The 18,878-nt window shown below is 41.3% G+C and overlaps 1 protein-coding gene across 5 annotated transcripts in view; it reads left to right on the top strand.

Annotated features, from left to right (window-relative positions):
* The window catches only part of ADGRG2 (adhesion G protein-coupled receptor G2), a 130,112-nt gene that overhangs the window by 94,513 nt on the left and 16,721 nt on the right, over positions 1-18,878 (top strand). For all 5 annotated transcript variants that reach the window (XM_038586984.1, XM_038586988.1, XM_038586987.1 and 2 more), the window contains 11 exons: positions 1,962-2,014; positions 2,881-2,936; positions 6,086-6,125; positions 6,619-6,656; positions 8,080-8,174; positions 8,713-8,779; positions 13,078-13,469; positions 16,017-16,188; positions 16,385-16,541; positions 17,624-17,767; positions 18,491-18,613. In XM_038586984.1, coding sequence (XP_038442912.1) covers positions 1,962-2,014; positions 2,881-2,936; positions 6,086-6,125; positions 6,619-6,656; positions 8,080-8,174; positions 8,713-8,779; positions 13,078-13,469; positions 16,017-16,188; positions 16,385-16,541; positions 17,624-17,767; positions 18,491-18,613 — 1,337 coding nt within the window. The remainder of the gene's footprint in view (positions 1-1,961; positions 2,015-2,880; positions 2,937-6,085; positions 6,126-6,618; positions 6,657-8,079; positions 8,175-8,712; positions 8,780-13,077; positions 13,470-16,016; positions 16,189-16,384; positions 16,542-17,623; positions 17,768-18,490; positions 18,614-18,878) is intronic.

The raw sequence follows: 18,878 nt of genomic DNA, 5'->3' as shown, positions 1-18,878 counted from the left end.
CTTGTTAGATACATTTCACTTTCATACATTGTGTAACTCCCCTTCCCTCCTTCTTCCCTTACCCTTCTCTCATTGAAATCTCTATAATTTCATTATTTTTACGCTTCATCTGCGTTTTGGACTGGTGACTAATGTCTAGTTTAGTGGTGTGTCTACATGGTGTTTGATAACTTTGAAAATTGAACATTTAGTAAAAAAAAAAAAAAAAAAAAAAAAAAGCCGTCATCTTGAATAACAGATGCCAGGAAGCTGGCTGGAGTAATGTTTTCCCCAATTAAGCGACTGAATTGACCATTTGTTTTAGTGTCTGGTGAAAACAACCTCATCAGGGAACCAATTCTTTTGGCACCAGAAATTCCATGGTATCCTGCCAGAAACTAGAAACCTTCACTCCTCGCAGGTTCCAATCTGAGTTCCTTTAAGGGAAGTGGAGGCTGGTGAAAAAACTGGGAGCGGACCAGGCAGAGTTAGGCTGAGGGTCAAAAGCTTCCCAGTTGCTCTGCTACCACTGTGCTCCCAGCACATTTATGAAATTCAGCATGCAGTCCATCCCCATCCTGAGGGATGAACTCGGAGAACGGGCAGATGGGGGAGAGGGATTGTAGGTGTCGGCATGCGCACACATGCATGGACACACTGAATAAATCTTTAATAGCTATGTATATCTATGTATAATCTATGTATATCTCAGGTATCTTTACTTTTAATAATTATATCCTGCATAAATTGAGATTTCAGTATCCATCTGCAGAAGTTGAGGTCCTCAGTAGAAGAGTCGCCAAAATAGATAAATCCCCTTAATCACTGGGCCAGTGGCTTTGTCGGCTATTTTAAGTAGAAGTGGACCATTGGGTACTTGGCTGTGGGAATCAGTTGTACCTTGGGTTGCTATAAAAGATGAGCTGAGAAGGCATTCAGCCCTGCAGCTCAGGTGTTGACAAACAACTGCCCATAGTCTAAATAATGCCTGCCACCTGTTTTTGTAAATAAAGTTTTATTGGAATATAGCCATGCCATTCATGTACATATTGCTTGGCTGCTTTCATGCTACAACTGCAAAGTTGATTAGTTCTGATAGAACAGATGGCCCACCAGACCTCAAATATCTGATCTGATACCAAAAAGATGGTTGACACCTGCACCAGTTTGTATGACCTCTTTGCCCTTCTGCTCAAGAGGCCAGTTTTCTGTCTCTGTAGATTATGAAGTGCACACAGTGTACTTCTGTTAAGGACTCTGTATTTTCTTTTTTTCTGATCAAGTCGGAGCCCCTCCAAGTCTACCCTGTAGAAAATAGGTTGACTGAAATTGAGTTCTGTTTTTCCCAAGTGAGCATTTTAAGAACAGGATTTTCTGGCATTTCTGGGATGAAAGCCACAATGAGTTGTTCAGCTGAAGAAAGGATTCTCCCTGCATACCATTCAGGTATGCAAAATCCAATGCAAAAATCTCAACTTTGTTCCTAGGGAAGAGATTGCATTTGGTAGCTATATTTAAAAAGGAAAAAAAAAAAAAAAAAGCACAAGCAGCAAGGAATAAATAGACTCTCCTAAGGCTACTTAATTTCTGAGAAACACTTTTTCCCTCCTGCCTTTTTGTATGTAACTGTAACTAGAACAACCCAAAAAGATTTTTAATGTCAGAGCCACAATTCCCCAAGTTAGCATCTTTATGGGAAGCCAAGCTCTGATGAGCAGCATGTAGGATTAAAATTTCTAGACAAGGAGACAGGTTTTTTCTCTTTCTGCATTCCTGCATAGAATTTATGGTTCACATTTTCTGAAAATTATATTGATGGTCATTGAGTAACATTCTAATAGGAAAGACAGTCAATGTGAGTCCCTGCAAAGAATTTGATGAAACTGTTTATAAAATAATCTGATAATCTTTTCCTGTGTTGTATTAATCCTTAAGCTCTAAGGATGCAAATCTCAAACTTTGTTTTGCAAATTTATTTTTAGCATTTTTTAGAGGTGAGATAATGTTTCAATATGAAGAAAGCAATGTTACTCAGGTAGGTTTTAAAGATTTTTTTTTTACTGCAATCTTAAAAAGCAAGTGCTTGTGAATTTAAAGATTTGTTTTAAGGTTCAGATTATTCATGGTATTCAGCATATTTACTTTTATGACAAAATTTAAATAAAATATGTGTTGTTGAATCACTGACTTTGTCAAGAGGGTTTGACTTCATAATAATCATGGTGCTTTGTTAATCAGCCTATTTCAGTTTTTACTAAGCTTGCTGCTGAATGTTTACACGATGGAACCCTATGGCCTTTAAAATTTTAAAATTATATGAGAAACTTGGTATTACCAATAAGTAATATATTGAATCTAAGAGTAGTCTTATGAATCTCATCCTTTTTCACCCCATGGGGGATTCAGATGCATTAGTATCAGACTTCCCATGACCTAGATTGGTTCAGAGGATCCCAGCTAAATATGGTTTGTTCTTTCAGTGACTATTTCCTGAGCACCTACGATGTGCCAGGCAAGGATTGAGGGTGCTAGAAAATGCAGTGAAGGCTGCTACCAAGTTCCCTCTTTACATTGGGATCTTGTACTTAAGTCCAGGGCTTTTCATGGGGAGAGTTTTAATCGGATTCTTTTGGGGGAACCCTTGGAATAATGAAATTAATTAGCACATTAGACTTGCTGATTCAGAATATTTTTTATAGGAAATGTAAAAACAAAAACTAGCGCAGTCAATATGTATTTCATCATTAGCTAGACAATAAATACTCCATGCAATTAGTATTCAGTCTTTGAGGTGTATTTTTTTGGGTGATCAATGAAATTGAAGAACAACTTCTTGTTAGAGAATATAAAAAACACATGACAATATTTGTTGTATTCTTAATGATTTTGTGTTCCTAACAGAATCAAAATATGGCTAATGGCACCTTATCTGGAATCCCATCTCTAAGGGAATCAAAGTGAGTAATCTGCTGCTTGATTTAAAGTTATGGCATCAACAATGGAAAGATATTTGTTGAGCTATCTTCCTCTTGGGAACTGAGAATAGGAAATAGACCCAAAAGTTATAAAGAATTAGTTCTCAAGTTCTTAGCAAATAGACGGTGGTCACTTGTCATCAAGTAATAGCCCCATGAGGCTGTTCTCTTTGATGCTCTGAAGGTATGTAGGAGGTCCATTTTCACTGGTTATTGAGCTGCAGTATGATTTGGTAGCCAGAAAGGTTGGAAGAAGAGTTTGAGGTAGGATGCCATGTATTCCATTTGTTCAGGTGTTCATGAAGTATCAGTCATTCAAAAATCAGAGGGGGTTCTTCATGAAGTAGGTACCAGCTTCCAGGGACAAGCACGGACAGTGAGAGAAATACATTACAAATATAGATGCTCCTGGTCAGACACAAGGTCAAAATGTCAGTCTAGGCCTGGAGACCATCTTACCTGAGTGTCAGTGGAAGGGGAAACATTATGTCTTCACCCTTGTGCAGGGAAGCAGCATAGGATCCTAGATAAAATCCATCTACTCTCAACCTTGCTACTACCTCTCAAACGAGTGTCTCCTCAACTTTTGAACCAAATCCAAAAGCTTTTGGGAGTATCTATGATGACATGGAAGAAAAAAAAAACCTTTCCTAGGTCAAAACAAAACAAAACAAAACAAAACTCTTCTAAAGGGTCATCTTTTCTTTTCTTTTTTTTTTTAAGGGTCATCTTTTCAATTAGCATTTGACTTGACTGCTTCCACTGAGTCAGCAATGAGTCAGCAATGATGAGTCAGCAATGCATAGGTGGAGAGGACCCTTAGGACTCCGCCTGATGGATGTCAAACATCTCAAGGGCTCCCCTGAATGTGTAGCGGCAAACAGTTAAACTAGTGATAACTGGGATGGACTGGAGTGGTATTTCTGTCCTTTCCACTTATTTTATGAACTCCTGATAAAAATGTAGCTTCCCTAGCTATTCAAAGTATATGTGTGAAATAAAGAGCAGGAGATATCAATGTCCTAAAAGTATCTTAAACTTTAGACAGGAAATAATATTAATAGGATAACATTTTTAAAACTTCTAAATAGAACACAACTTAATGACTAGACTTGAAACACAGAGGAGTTATTTAAAGCCACGGTGCATTTGTTGAGCACCTACTATGTGTTTGGCCTTGGGGATAAACCCAACGCTCAGGATGGAAAACATTCTAGAACAAGGGTTCTCTACCCTGGCTGCATATTAAAATCACCTAGGGAGCTTTTAAAAGTCCTGGTGTCCAGGCACAATCTGTAACAATTAGATCAGTATTCAGGGGCTGGGACACGGATGTTGGTATTTTTGAATGCCCCCTGGCAGTTTCAGCATGAGGCCAATTTTTAGAACCAGGAGTCTAGAGTCTGGCAGGACAGACATAGGATACAAACAAATAACAATACAGTACAATCCCTCCAGTGAACATGACATATCCAGGGTACCAAAGGATGTTCTGTGTATCTAAATATAGAGCAAGAAGAGCGGTGGGACTTGATTGCAGGGGCCAGGGAGACCCTCAGAAAGGTGGCTTCTGCTGGCTAGAAAAGCCGGGTGACTACCTACTGTTGCCACAGTCCTTCTCTTTTTTCCTTCAGACCTTCCCTGGAACCATCTAGAACTTTTGTGCATTCCTTGGAGCTGGGCTTGTCAGCCTTGGCACTATTGACATTTTGGAGCTGACAGCTCTCTATTATGTGGTGTGACAGATTCCTAACCTCTATCCACTAGACGCCAGTAACACCCAGCCCCCAATTGTGACAATCAAAAACCTCTCCAGATGTTGCCCAATGTCCCTTGAGGGGCAGAGTCTGTCCCTGCATGCCCCCCTCCCCCCAGTTGAGAACAATTGCCTTAGAGTAAATTCTTTGTCTTCTTTTTAAAAAGATTTTATTTATTTGAGAGAGGAAAGCACAAGCGAGGGGAGGGGCAGAGGAAGAGAGAAAGGCAGGCTCCGCACTAAGCAGGAAGCCAGACACAGCTGACCCCAGGACTCCTAGATCTTGATCATGATCAGAGCCAAAGGCAGATTCTTAACCTGCTGAGCACCCCGCCCCCCCCCCCCCCCCCCCGCCCCCGGCTCCTCTAGAGTGAATTCTTTTTTTTTTTTTTTTAAGATTTTATTTATTTATTCATGAGAGACAGAGAGAGAGAGAGGCAGAGGCAGAGACACAGGTAGAGGGAGAAGCAAGCTCCATGCAGGGAGCCCGATGTGGGACTCGATCCCGGGTCTCCAGGATCAGGCCCTGGGCTGAAGGCTGCACTAAACTACTGAGCCACCTGGGCTGCCCAATAGGGATTTTCTTAGAGTGAATTCTTTAATGATTTCTTTTATCCTAACTTCCTGTGAAGCTCTTCTACATAGAAGAAATAAAAGTGTTGTTGGAGGGGTGGTGCCTGGGTGGCTCAGTCAGTTAAGAATCTGCCTTTGGTTTGGGTCATGATCTCGGGGTCTGGAGATGGAGCCCCACGTGGGGCTCCCTGCTCAGTGGGGAGTCTGCTTCTCCCTCTCCCTCTGCCCCTCCCCCCAGCTTGTGAACTCTCTCAAATAAATAAAATCTTAAAAAGAAGTGTTTACAAGTGTTACTGGGAGTGGGATTGGAGGAGAGGAATGAGGAAAGGTCTTAAAGAGGAGTGGTGAGGAGGGGATCAGGGACTGGAGAGCGTTAGATAGAGGACAGGAGAGGGCAGGTGGAGAGGGAGTGAGGAAGAAATCAGGGGTGCAGGGCCCCACGTTGAGTGGTGGGCCCCTTTCAGAAATTTCACCTCTGGCCAGCTCTTCCCAGGGCCCTCTGCCAGAAGAAGCTGCCTGGGGGGTTGCCCGAGCCTAATGAATAACAAGATTGTTCAACCATAATTTATATCTTGCTGTTGGCTGGAACTATACAGCTTCTGACTGGTTAGTTTCCCTTGTCATATAAATAATTTATTTTTCTCACGTGGGAATCGCTTAGTATACCCAGTGTTTTCTTCAAAGTGAACACTGGAAGCAATAAATGCCATAGGCTTAATTTAATTGCTAAAAATCTAACTTGTTTTGAATTTAACATCACCAGTGATCTCCTTCATGTCAATTTCTCTCGTTTTATTAACAGACGATCAGAGCTCAACAAAACCCTGCAAACCTTAAGTGAGGTAATCATAGTACATCCTATACTTTGTTTATAATTACTGTTTCTGTTTGGGGGAAGGCACGGAGTTCTGTGTTCCTGAGGAGAGATGTATTCAAACTTTCCCAAATCTGTCCTATTAAAGATTGAATAGACTAGTGCCATACTCCAGAAATCAGAATGGGAGGGATCCAGAATCAGAACTGGAAATCACAATAGATGGATATTATATGGTGATAGATTTTACTTCATGTAAAACCTAAAGCTTCTTAAAATGAGGGCTCCAGAATGAGCTCCTTTGTGTGGTAGCAAGTTCCTCGACAGTAGCAGGATGCAAGCAGAGCCTGTTTGTTCCAAGTAGCTTTGACGATACAACAGGAATCTGATAGCAATGTGAATTGGATGATCCCTAGGGGTTCTTGTGAGTCTAAGATTCTATGATGCTGTGATAAGTCCTGGGTTGTTTGTCTGACATTCTCAACTGTCAAAGTAACCAGTATATTTTTTATTTGTTTCAGACTTACTTTATAGTGTGTGCTACAGCAGAGGCCCAGAGGTCAGTCATTTTTAATACTTTTATCCGTATTAGTTCTCTATTCATGAGAAATAAAGTATTGAGGGGTCTTAGGTTGCAAATTCAAATATTTTCCTCTAAAATAAATACATATTCATGACATTTTGGATATATGGTTTTATTCTTTGAAACACATCATTGTCACATCTATCTTCCCATTTCTTTCTTTCTTTTTTTTTTTAAAAAGAATTATTTATCCATTCATGAGGGACACAGAGCGGGGGCGGGGGAGTAGAGACACAGGGAGAGAGAGAAACCGGCTCCTCACAGGGAGCCCGATGTGGGACTCAATCCTGGGACTCCAGGATCATGCCCTGGGCTGAAGGCAGACGCTCAACCACTGAGCCACCTAGGTGTCCCCATCTTCTCATTTTTTTATAACTCACAGAGGGGTGGGTGGGATTGGGCCATTGCCTCTGGTGTGGCGATGCTAAGGATTATCAGTGTCCTTAGCCCCAAGGGCTGCCGATATAACCAAGAAATGTTTCCCAGGGGTCCAGCCTAGTGAAGGCCAGACAGAGAAGAAGCAGTATAATAATGGTGCTTGGGAGAAGAAGGAGAGAGAGGAATAGATTGAAAAGTGTGCAAGGTGAATCAGAGATTACCCAACAATTATTTAAATTGCACAGATGATCATTTATAAATTGTGTCCATCGGCTGTCTTGGCTGCATAAGCGAATGACTTATATAAATCAGTAATCTTGCCCCTTGAATCCTGGGCGACCTATCAGAGTGCAGGACCTAGAAAATTACAGCTTCTGCTCATGAGGCTATTCTTTGGTACAAATAGTGGCAATTATTCATGAAACTATAGATTGAATCCTTATCCACTATACATATTTAGTTTATTTCACTTACCACTTTTTGTTATTTGCAACATTAGTAATTTTTCACATAAATCAAGACTAAAGTAAAACAAAACAAATCAGTAATGTCTTAAATTGCTAGTTATCTGATAATCTAGATTGAATTGCCAGAGAGATTTTGGATTTAAGAGACCTCAACGTTCACCTAGGCTGGTATATGACAGGGCTTCCATGATGGAAATTCAAATGCCTACAGATAGATACCAGGTGAGTAGCTAGCTGAGGGTAACACTCTAGATGTTGAGATGCTTGTCTTTGCAAACAAGTTACACCCCTGCCAGATCATAGTTCCTGCAGGCAAAATGTTTCAGTAGTTGTGTGGTCAGAGGGTCTCTGGTTTGCAACCTCTGCAACTGGAAACCTCTATAAATGTCTCATGGTTGAGAGTCGTGGGTGTTCACAGGCTTATTGGGCTGACGTTGCAAGTTCACAGCATCAGTGTCTCCTTTCCTCATTCCCAAACTTGAAAAAGCATTTACAAATATGTAGGTAGGTTTCCAGTTTAGTAACATTCTGGTTATATGTATTTCTCTTTACAGCACATTAAATTGTACATTCACAATAAAAATGAATAAAACAATGAACATATGTGCTATAATGGTTGCTTTGAAAAAAGTAAAGATCCAACCAATGGGTAAGTTGTCTCTGCCTTTATTGCTGTTTGTTTTCACATGACTTTTATGTGTTCTTTTTAAAACTGAAAATACAATCGATAAACTTAAGTATGTTACAGCTTTCTGTTTTGACTCTCAGTTTTTGGAGAGCTCTAAAAAGTGATTTTTCACACTTTTTCAATAAAGTTTCAGTATACTGTATTTGAAACATGATAGAAAAAACCCTACTGAGAGAGGGAGACCTCTGTTTGGAGTGTTTGATAGATTGCTACTGGTTCTATTTACTTCGAAATTCTTCTAAGGAGCTGCTGAAGAGCAACTGATATTGCATGTATATAACCTCCCCCAAAGTATTTACTCAAAAAATATTTTTGAGCACTTATTATGTATGTATGATTGTCAATATAATAGTATCCAGTTTTATTTTATCATCTGTTTTAGACAAATGCACTATAAAATACAGCCAGTGTAGGAACCATAATATTTGGTGGATCTGAGCATCTGTCTTGCCTTACTCTTGACCATGTATTTTCTTCTTTTCTTTTCTGTTGTCTCCAGAGCAGTGCTGCTGTTCTGTCAGGACACCCTGCCCTTCCTCCCCGGAAGAGTTGGGAAAACTGCAGTGGTATGTAGCAAACATGCTGACTTTTTGCCTAAAATTATTAATTATTATAATTAATAATAATAATATTTAATCACCCTGCTGGCTAAGGAAGTTTGGAATTTTGACAGCGAAGAAGGGCTTTCAGTTTTAGGGGAAATGCAGTTTTTTGTTGTATCAAGTTTCTATTTGGACCATTACCTTGAAATAATGGTTTGCAATCTTGGTTGCACATTAAAATCACCTGGGGAGTATTACAAATATTCTGGCCCCTGCCCCTCACCCAGCCTCACTAACCAAATGCCATCATATTTTTTCAGTGTGGTAGTTGAGAAAGGGTATCTCAGTGGTATTTTAATTTGCACTTCTCTTATGAGGACTATTTGAACATTTTTCATGTATTTGGGGGTCATTTTTTATATCTTTCTTGTTAATTGTTCGTGTCTTTCCCACTTTTTTCTACTGAATATCTGATCAGTTGGGTTTTTTTTTTTTAGGATTTTATTTGTTTGTTTCTTTGTTTGAGAGAGAGAGAGAGCAGGGGGAGGAACAGAGGGAGAGACAGAGAATCTCCCGCAGACTCAACACTGAGCACAGAGCCCAAAGCAGGACTAGATCTCATGACCCGAGATCATGACCTGAGCCAAAATCAAGAGTCCTATGCTTAGCCAACTGAGCCCCTGATCAGTTTTTAAGAGTCCTTTATATAGTCTCAGGAAAATATATATATTTTCCTCCTCTGTAAAATAAGGAAGTGAGCCCTATCAGCACTTCTCAGGAGTTGCTGAGTGTATTAGTCACAGAGGATCTTGTTAAAATTCTAATCCAGCATGTCTGGGAAAGACCTGAGATTCTGAATTTCAAACAAGTTCCCAGGTGAAGCCAGGGCTGCTGGTTCATGGACCCCACTTTGAGTAGTGGGTCTAGATCATACAGCAGTGGTTCTCAACCCTGGATGCACATTGGAATCATCTGGGGAGTTTTAAAAGCACCAAGGCCTGCCTCCCACCCTCAGAAATGGTGATGTCATTGGTCTGGGGTACAGCCCAGGCTTCCAGATTTTTCAGGATTCCTGGGTGGGGTGACTTCTTAAAAAAATATTTTATTTATTTCTTTATTTGAGAGAAAGAGTGAGACTACGAGCAGAGGGAGGGGCAGACTCCCCACTGAACACAGAGCCTGATGTGGGGCTTAATCTCATGATTCTGAGATCATCACCCGAGCTGAAATCAAGAGTCAGACACTTAACTGACTGAGCCACCCAGGAGCCCCCTGGGTGGGGTAATTCTAATGTGCAACTAAATATGAGAACCACTAGGCTAGAATTAGGTGATGGCTCAGGGTGTTTATAATACATTGGTTTTTAAGATTGGCTGCACATTGCAAATACCTCAGGCCCTTTTATTTTAATTAATTAATTAATTTTAAAAGATTTAATTTATTAGAGAGAGAGAGAGAGACAGATAAAGAGCGAGAAAGGGGAGGATCAGAGGCAGAGGGAGAAGCGACTCCCCGCTGAGCAGGGAGCCCAATGTGGTGCTCAAACCCAGGACCCTGAGATCATGACCTGAGCTGAAGGCAGACACTTAACCGATTGAGCCACCCAGGTGCCCTATTTTTAAAATTTTTTAAAGATTTTATTTATTTGAGAGAGAGAGAGAGAGTGCACGGGCAGGGGGAAGGGCAGAGGGAGAGGGAGAAGTAGAGTCCCCTCTGACGTGGGGCTCTATCCCAGGACCCTGAGATCACGACCTGAGTGTAAAACAGATGCCTAACAGACTGAGCCACCCAGATACCCTGTCAGGCCCTTTTAAAACCTACTGATACGTCAGAGTGGCCTTTTTGGTGTTGATCTGGGTGGTGATGATATAGGTGTATACATGTATACAAATCCTCAAGCTCTAAATATAAGATCAGTACAGTCTACTGTATGTAGGCTGGACTTGGGTGAAGAAGCATATTAAAACCAATGTGGATGCCTGCACCCACCCCAGAGAACAGTTTGGTTGGTTTGGAGTGGGAGCCCTTGCACCTGTGCTAAAGCACTCTGAGGTTTCTTTTTTTTTTTTTATTTATTCATGAGAGACAGAGAGACAGACAGACACAGGCAGAGGGAGAAGCAGGCTTCATGCAGGGAGCCCGATGTAGGACTTGATCCTGGGATTCCAGGATCACTCCCTGAACCGAAGGCAGACACTTAACCGCTGGGCCACCCAGGCGTCCTTGCTCTGAGGTTTCTAATGTATGGTTGCCATTGCCCACCACTGTTCGGCCTCTCCCGGTGTGCCTCTACCAACAGATGGGGGGCTCTGAGTAGCAGAAATGCCAAGAGCATTAGAGAGAGGGTAGCCTCTTCATGCTGGAGCCCAGTGAATGGGAACCCTTATGCTGGGGGATTTGGTTGCTGTAGGACCCCAGATGCAAGAAGGAAATTTAATTTATACTTTGCAAAGCACCTTTGCCATGACTTGGCCTGATGAGTTGCTACCATATACAATTCAAAGAATGAGTCTCAGAGCAGTTGGGTGATTTCCTAGAAGACTAAGGAGATCTGGAGCCTCAGGCAAGGCTCCTTGACTCATCAGCTTTCTGACTGTCTGGCACGCCTTCGTCCGCACTGCTGTCCTGAACCTCAGGCTGTGTAGCGAGGCTTCTGGCAGTTGTCTGGCCAGACTAGACTGAGCCAGCATTTCTTTTTATGGGCATGACCTGCCTTGAATTCCTCAACCTAATATTCCTAGGTCCTCTCACCCAAGAGAAGCTCTAAAGACACATTCTAGTTGGTGCTCTTAGATCACCGTATAAAACTGGACCCATGAGAGGCTTCCCTAGGTAATAATTTTTTGCCCCCCTCTGCTTGCTCTTCCCCTAACCCCAAGACTGGTAGATCTTGATAGTAGATGAGTTCTTCTCAACCTTCCATGCTGTGAAAATATATGGCCCTGGGAACCTCACCGCTGCACCAAGACCAACCAAAACAGATGCTGGGGAGTAGGCCACAGAAATCTCTCTATATTTTTAAAGTCCTCTGGGTTTTCTCATGTGCAGCCTAGGTTGAGAACCACTGGGCTAAAGCAACATTGGGGGCATAGCTGGTTTACAAACTGGGGACCCCTTTGGCCCCAGCTTAATTCATTATTTCATTCAATGAACATTTCCTGGTCACTTACTATGTGCCAGTTAGACTCTGTGCCAGTTAGCATCATCCTGGGCTATTGCAGTCTAAAATTAATTAGACAGATTCCTACGTTCATCAATTTCACAGAAGTTTATGTGTTATTGACCTCAGTTCAAGATTTTCTTGAAACAAAATTCAGTACATCAAAGAAAAAAAAAAGGCAGTGTGAACTACCTTTCCCAGCCAATATTACACTGCATGTGAGTGAGCTAAATTTGAGGTTTCATGGAAAGGAAAGGCTTACCTGTGACTCACTAAGACCAGTATGAGTATTTGCCAAAATAAAAAATTCCATTCTCCAAGTCATTAATAATGATTTTTGCACATTTTTCTAATATGGATCAATACACAGAAGATTGTAAATGAAATTGACTGAATTGTGTGCTTTGCAAAAGCTACAGGAAAAACCTGAAGAACAGTTTATTGTTATTGGTATATTTAAGGCCGCTTTTAAAATTTATGCCATACCCTTTTGTACCTCATGTTAATACTGAGTTGACTTAGAGTTTATGAATCTATTCTGTGCAAATATAGTTTTGAAATGGATATGCTTTGGCTTCAAAGTCAAATCAGTTGTTCTGAAAATGATGAGCTGGTTTTGTTAATGTGGATTTGAACATTAAAGAAAAATTATATTTTGGTATTTAAATTTCTAGAGAACTTTACAGTATGTTAGGAACAGTTTGGGCATGAGATTCTACCTTTTTTTGAGAATACATTTTGTAAAATCTAAAGCAAACATATGAGACAGAGCCCTAATATATGAAAACCAACCAGGTGGGTAGCAGCATTTAACAGCTCCCCTCCTCCAGAAGCACGTAGAAATGTTCCAGGATCTCGGCAACTGAGTGATAAATGATAAGGCACAAGAGCCCAAGAGCAGTGGTGAGTGAGTGAACCAGAACTGGCAGTTCATAGAAGAGCCTCTCGCCTGCATAATCTTCTCCCAGGTCGTAGAAGTGGGCAGGTCCAGGGGCTGGTGGCAAGGGCACAGAGGGCACGCAGGGGCAGAGGCTGGGAGTAGTGGCAGGTCCCTGATGGAGCCAAGTCACCTTGGTGGTGTCAGATGGTTGCCAGAGGAGGAGATTAGCCTCTCTGTGACCCATTCGTATCTCACATGCATCTCTCTGATTCTTTCCTTTAGCGACCTGCAGGATCCTGTTGTATGTCTTGCTGGTCATCCAGATGGCTCACCATTTTCTTCTTCTAGAAATTCCATCCCAGCTGCTCCCCAGACCACTATTCTATCCCAGGTCTCCAGTACCTTCTCTTTTGCTGAGCCTCTAAATCCTCCACCTGTAACCCTGAGCCCTCCCTCTCCAACACGAGTGATTCAGCTTCCTTCTCCCCAGCCTTCAGCTTCCCTATCTTCCAGCCCTGCCATTGACATGCCACCCAATTCTGGAACAGTCTCTTCTTCTATGAACCAAACTGATCTTTCCTACACACTACCACCTATGAAATCCTCACTTTCCTCTCTTACCACATCTGCCCCTGTGAATGTCATCACGACCAGCACACCTCCTGACAAGACAGGTAAATATGAGGAGCCACGCTGCTGCTGTTTGTTATAATCTGGCTTCCTGAAATGCAGATGCCAGCCTGCCAAATCAAGATATCTGTAATAAGACCATGTCAAACTTTCTTTTTGTGATGTCTGCTTGATTTCGAGAGATTTCCTGAAGATTTTCATAGAACATAGATATAGCGGAGTTTGATTGCTTTGACCAAGAGAGTGGAGAAATAGCTGAGGCATATCTCATTTTATTATTTATTTATAGGTTTCTTTCTCCTACAAAAGATTATTAGGTCACTGTTTTCAACATTCTGAATAGGAAACTTTTGAACTTTTTTTTTAAAGATTGATTTATTTAGAGAGAGGGAGAGATAGAGAGAGAGCGTGGTGGGGGGAGGGACAGAGAGAGAGAGGACAAGAGAATCTCAAGTAGACTCCCTGCTGAGTGTGGAGCCCAGTGCGGGGCTCAATCCCAGGACCCTGAGGTCATGACCTGAGCCGAAACCAAGAATTGGATGCTTAACCAACTGAGCCACCTGGGAGCCCCCCAAAACTTTTGTACTATTAAATACAGTAATTCCATTTAGAAAGATGACAAAAGAAAAACTTAGCATTCTTGAGAAAAGGTTCATCGCAGAGTGACAGAGGTGGGACTGAGCCCAGGTTGCTGTGAGTGGGGGAGAAACATTCAGAAGACCTAGCTTTGAGTCCTCACTGGCAATGATCTGGGATAAGCCAGTTAGCTCTTCCTGACTTCAGCTTCCATGACTTTAAGATGGAAATAGTCACACTAGCTGCACTAGGTTTAGAAGGATGGTCTATAGGAGAATGCCATGGAACCTGCAGAGGGCTCCCACACACAAAGTAGTCTTGGAGGTAAAGAGATAAAGACAAGAAGCAGAAGATGCAACAGAATTCTGGATGCAGTGAAGGTTCAATTTAGTGAGTAAGGAGCAGACCTTCCTCTATTGGGGGAGTGGGAGACAAAACCAAGTTCTTGGTGACAGATTAGAGCTCAGGGTGTGGTCTCTGCCTCCTCCCCCGGAGCATCCCCAGGAGGCTGAGAGTGGCTGTCAAATGACTTGATAGTTCTTTGAATCTGCACTGCTCTCTCAATTTTCTTTATACATACGGACATTTTAGGCCACGTTATAAAATCATTGGGGCTTCAGTTTAGAGAAAATTTAATGACTGATGGTGAATAAAGTAAAATTGAAGTTCGTTAGCCAATGAGACAACAGGACAAAAGTGACATACATACAAAAGATGTGAGAGTATTACCTGATGGCTAAAAAGTAGATACAAACTAACAGTTCCACAAGAGAGGACTAAAGAGGTACTGTAAGCCACCTTAGCAGGATAACTGTTCGCAGCCAGGCATAAGAACAGCTAGACGAAACTCTAAACTCGGGGCGGGGGGGGGGGCATCTTTACAGTCTTGAGTGAAATGAAAATGCAACAATAAATAGTTCATACACTATGTTTATAGCAGTATAACACATGGATGAAGATTAGAAGGGAACATGCAAAATAAGAAATAGGGTGTTAGGTGGTGGAATTAAGAGACTTTCTTGTTGCTAGACAGGTTTGTAGCATTGTTTCCCAATTAAAAACACTATTGAAAACCATTTTACAGGTGGTCATAGAGCTATTAATTTCATGATACTTTCTTTTTCACAAAAAGAGCCACTTGTTAACCATGTGAAATCCTGTACACATGATATAAATTAGATAGAAGTATATTTATACTTATATAAATACACACTAAATACACTGATATGCTTTTACATTTTTTTCAGTTAGGTGTCTCTCTTTTTTTTCTTTCTAAGATTTTATTTTTACATAATCTCTACACTCAACATGAGGTGCGAACTCATGACCCTGAGATCAAGAGTCACATGCTCTTCACATTGAGCTAGCCAGGAGCCACAGTTAGGTTTCTTGAAGTATAATTTACATGTGGTAAAATTCATCCAGATCTATGGATAGATGAAATGTTTATGGTTCCATTAGTTTGGATTAAACACCCATAGTCACATAACTGCCATCATGATGTATAACATTTCCACCACCCCCAAAGTTCCTTTATGTTCTTTGGTAGTCAACTCCTATCTAAGACCCCAGCTCCTGGCCACCACTGATCTGTTTTGTTTTCCAATACTTTCAATTTTTCTAAAATGTCATCTAAAGAGAATCATATGCAGCCTTTTGAGACTGGCTTCTTTCAGTTAACATAATACATTGGAGAATTGGAGATCCATCTATGTTGTTGCAGGTATCAGCGGCTCCTATTAATTACTGAGTAATAAATAGTCCATTATATAGATGGATCACAGTTTGTTTATCCATTCTTCAGTTGATAGACATTTGGGTTGTTTCCAGTTTGGGACTATTACGAAAAGGGCGTCTATAAACATTCACAAACAAGTTTTCTTGAGACATGTTTTCATTTCCCTGGGGCAAATACCCAAGAGTAGGTTGGCCAGGTCATAGAGTCTTATGTTGTGTCTCTTTATTAGTGGTTTTTCCATTATGTGTTCATAAAATTATTTTGTTCTCTATTATAGAAATTGTTCATACCAGCAGCATCAGTGATTCTGATCTTGAGAACCAAGTGTCCCAAATGGAGAAGGCTCTATCCTTGGGCAGCTTGGAGCCTAACTTCGCGGGAGAAATGATAAATCATGTCAGTAAACTCCTTCATTCTCCACCTGCCTTGCTGGCTCCTCTGGCCCAAAGGTATGACTTAGCAAACTGATGTGGTCGGGAGAGGGGACCCTCTAATGATAACGATACTTCTTATCAGGATTAATTATAGCCAAGTGTTTTTCTTCCACGTAAGAGGTTCATGATGACTGGCTCAATTGCTACTGCATATTCTGCTTAGAATGGAGAAGTGAGAGTGCTGAATTTGAGCTACCACTTATCTTTACAGATTGCTAAAAATAGTGGATGACATCGGTTTACAACTGAATTTTTCAACCAAGACCATAACTCTAACCTCCCCTTCTTTGGCTCTGGCGGTGATCAGAGTCAATGCTAGTAATTTCAACACAACTACCTTTGCTGCCCAAGACCCAGCAAATCTTCAGGTACATCCTAATCTATTGTGGTAAAAACCTTTCCTTGTATATGATTGTAGTCTCCATGTACTTCATGATGGAGGCAGGTACTGCTTATAGTCAAGGGTGATACTCAAAATATTTAACATCTAGAACAGTGAGGCACCACAAAATCAGAAACAGGACATTGATCTTAGCGGGAGCAAGATCTGAGAGGTCCTTGTGCCCAGTGTTAACCCTCTAGCAGCTATATTGTAGAAGTTTTGTGGGGAAGTAGGGGGCTCAGGTGGGAAGAAGTGTCCAGTGGAGGGTTCTAGGCAGTTGCAAGACAGTGGGGACATCAGCTACTTATCAAGGCATTGCAACATTTTAACAAGTGTTTCGACTGCGTTGCTGTCAGTAGTGGTGTATCAATCCTGCTTCTAGTGTTTTCTATCCACCTATTAGAGGGATTAGGGGTTGGAAATGCCCAAATCAGACCAAATCATGCCTTTCTTGCCTTTTAATTTAATTTTTATAGTCTTCCCTTTATGAGTTTAGTGCATGTGGTTCTATGAAGACTTTGTCCTAACAGGTGGCCGAGTTGGTGTTTGCAGTTGCCCTGCACCTCCCCCTCCCCCAGTTTTGTTGAGCTATAATTGACATATAGCATCCTACACTTTCTGATAGTTTCTGTGTAGCTTTATTTTTTTTATTTTTTTTAAATTTTTTATTTATTTATGATAGTCACAGAGAGAGAGAGAGAGAGAGAGAGAGAGAGGCAGAGACACAGGCAGAGGGAGAAGCAAGCTCCATGCACTGGGAGCCCGATGTGGGATTCGATCCCGGGTCTCCAGGATCGCGCCCTGGGCCAAAGGCAGGCGCCAAACCGCTGTGCCACCCAGGGATCCCTCTGTGTAGCTTTAAAATGTTCCCTTTCCTGCTCTGAGGCCTCATCTCCCTATTATACATCCTTTCCAATTTCATAGCATCAGAGAAATAAGAACCAATTTTACAGAGGTACCACAAATAAATGCTTTTATAGGATCCTCCATCTTAATTAGTTCTTGTGTTTTCCATCTCTTCATTATACTAGCCCCAGGCATTTTTATTATCTTTTCCTTGATTTTCAGGTTTCTCTGGAAACTCAGGCTCCTGAGAACAGTATCGGAATTATTACTCTGCCTTCATCACTGATGAGTAATTTACCAGCTAATGATGTGGAGCTTGCTTCCAGGGTTCAGTTCAACTTCTTTGAAACACCTGCCCTGTTTCAGGTAAAGTTAATTAGCACTGCTTTTTGTTTAAGTTTTATTTTGGAGTGGGGCGGTTTCGTTTGTTTGTTTTTTTTTCACATGAAAGCTGCAGTTTGTTTTTATTTATTTATAATTTTTTGCAGTTTATTTTTATGTATTTATTTGAAAGATTTATTAATTAATTAATTTATTTATTTGGGAGAGAGTAGTGTGGAGGGGCAGGGGGAGAGAGAGAGAAACTCTAAGCAGACTCCCCGATAAGGACAGAGCCCAACATGGGGCTCGATCTCACGACCTCATGATCATGGCCTGAGCTGAAACCAAGACTCAGATGCTGAACCAATTATACCACCCAGGTTCCCCTGCAGTTTCTTTTTAATTTTTAAAATTTTTATTTATTTATTCATAAGAGACACACAGAGAGAGAGGGAGTGCAGAAAGGTTAACTTGCTCAAGAATACACAGTGTAAGTGGCGTAATGTTCTATTCCCTTTACAGTTCATGAGGGTCCTGTTGTGTCAGTTTGTGAAATTTAAGTCTGTATTTAAAGCACTGTATAGTAGAGTAAGCTCTGTTTCTAATTGTAGTCCTTGGAAAAGTCACTTTGTGACTCTTGATTTCTCACCTAGATTATAAAATCAATGGTGTGGACTTAATGGTCTTTGGGGTCCCTTCCAGCTCTAAAGTTCTCTGATGACATCTCATTTTTACCCTTGCCATCTTGTTGATTCTTTGGTGTGCTAGGACCCTTCCCTGGAGAACTTCTCTCTGATCAGCTACGTCATATCGTCCAGTGTTGCAAACCTGACCGTTAAGAACTTGACAAGAAATGTGACGATTACATTAAAGCACATCAACCCGAGCCAGGTGGGAGAGACCTGTCTGGTCTATTCATGACCGGATACACTTGCACAAAGCACATCTGTCAGACTTGGCCTAAGGAAAGGATATCCAGCCGAATCCCAAATTCAGTTAAGGCAGTGTGTGAGACTAGGATCATATTGTCTGTGGGATCTTAGCATGCCTAATAACTGACCACCTAATTTCTAACAAAGTGCAGTGCAAAAGCCAGCTATCATCAATCCCCCAATTTTAGTGCATTTAGGTCTGTGGCTACAGGTCTGATTCTCAC

This window comes from Canis lupus, chromosome X, assembly GCF_011100685.1.
Source record: "Canis lupus familiaris isolate Mischka breed German Shepherd chromosome X, alternate assembly UU_Cfam_GSD_1.0, whole genome shotgun sequence".
NCBI classification, from domain to species: Eukaryota; Metazoa; Chordata; class Mammalia; order Carnivora; family Canidae; genus Canis; species Canis lupus.
Note: the sequence above shows the minus strand (reverse complement) of the source record. Positions and strands in the feature narration are given on the sequence as shown.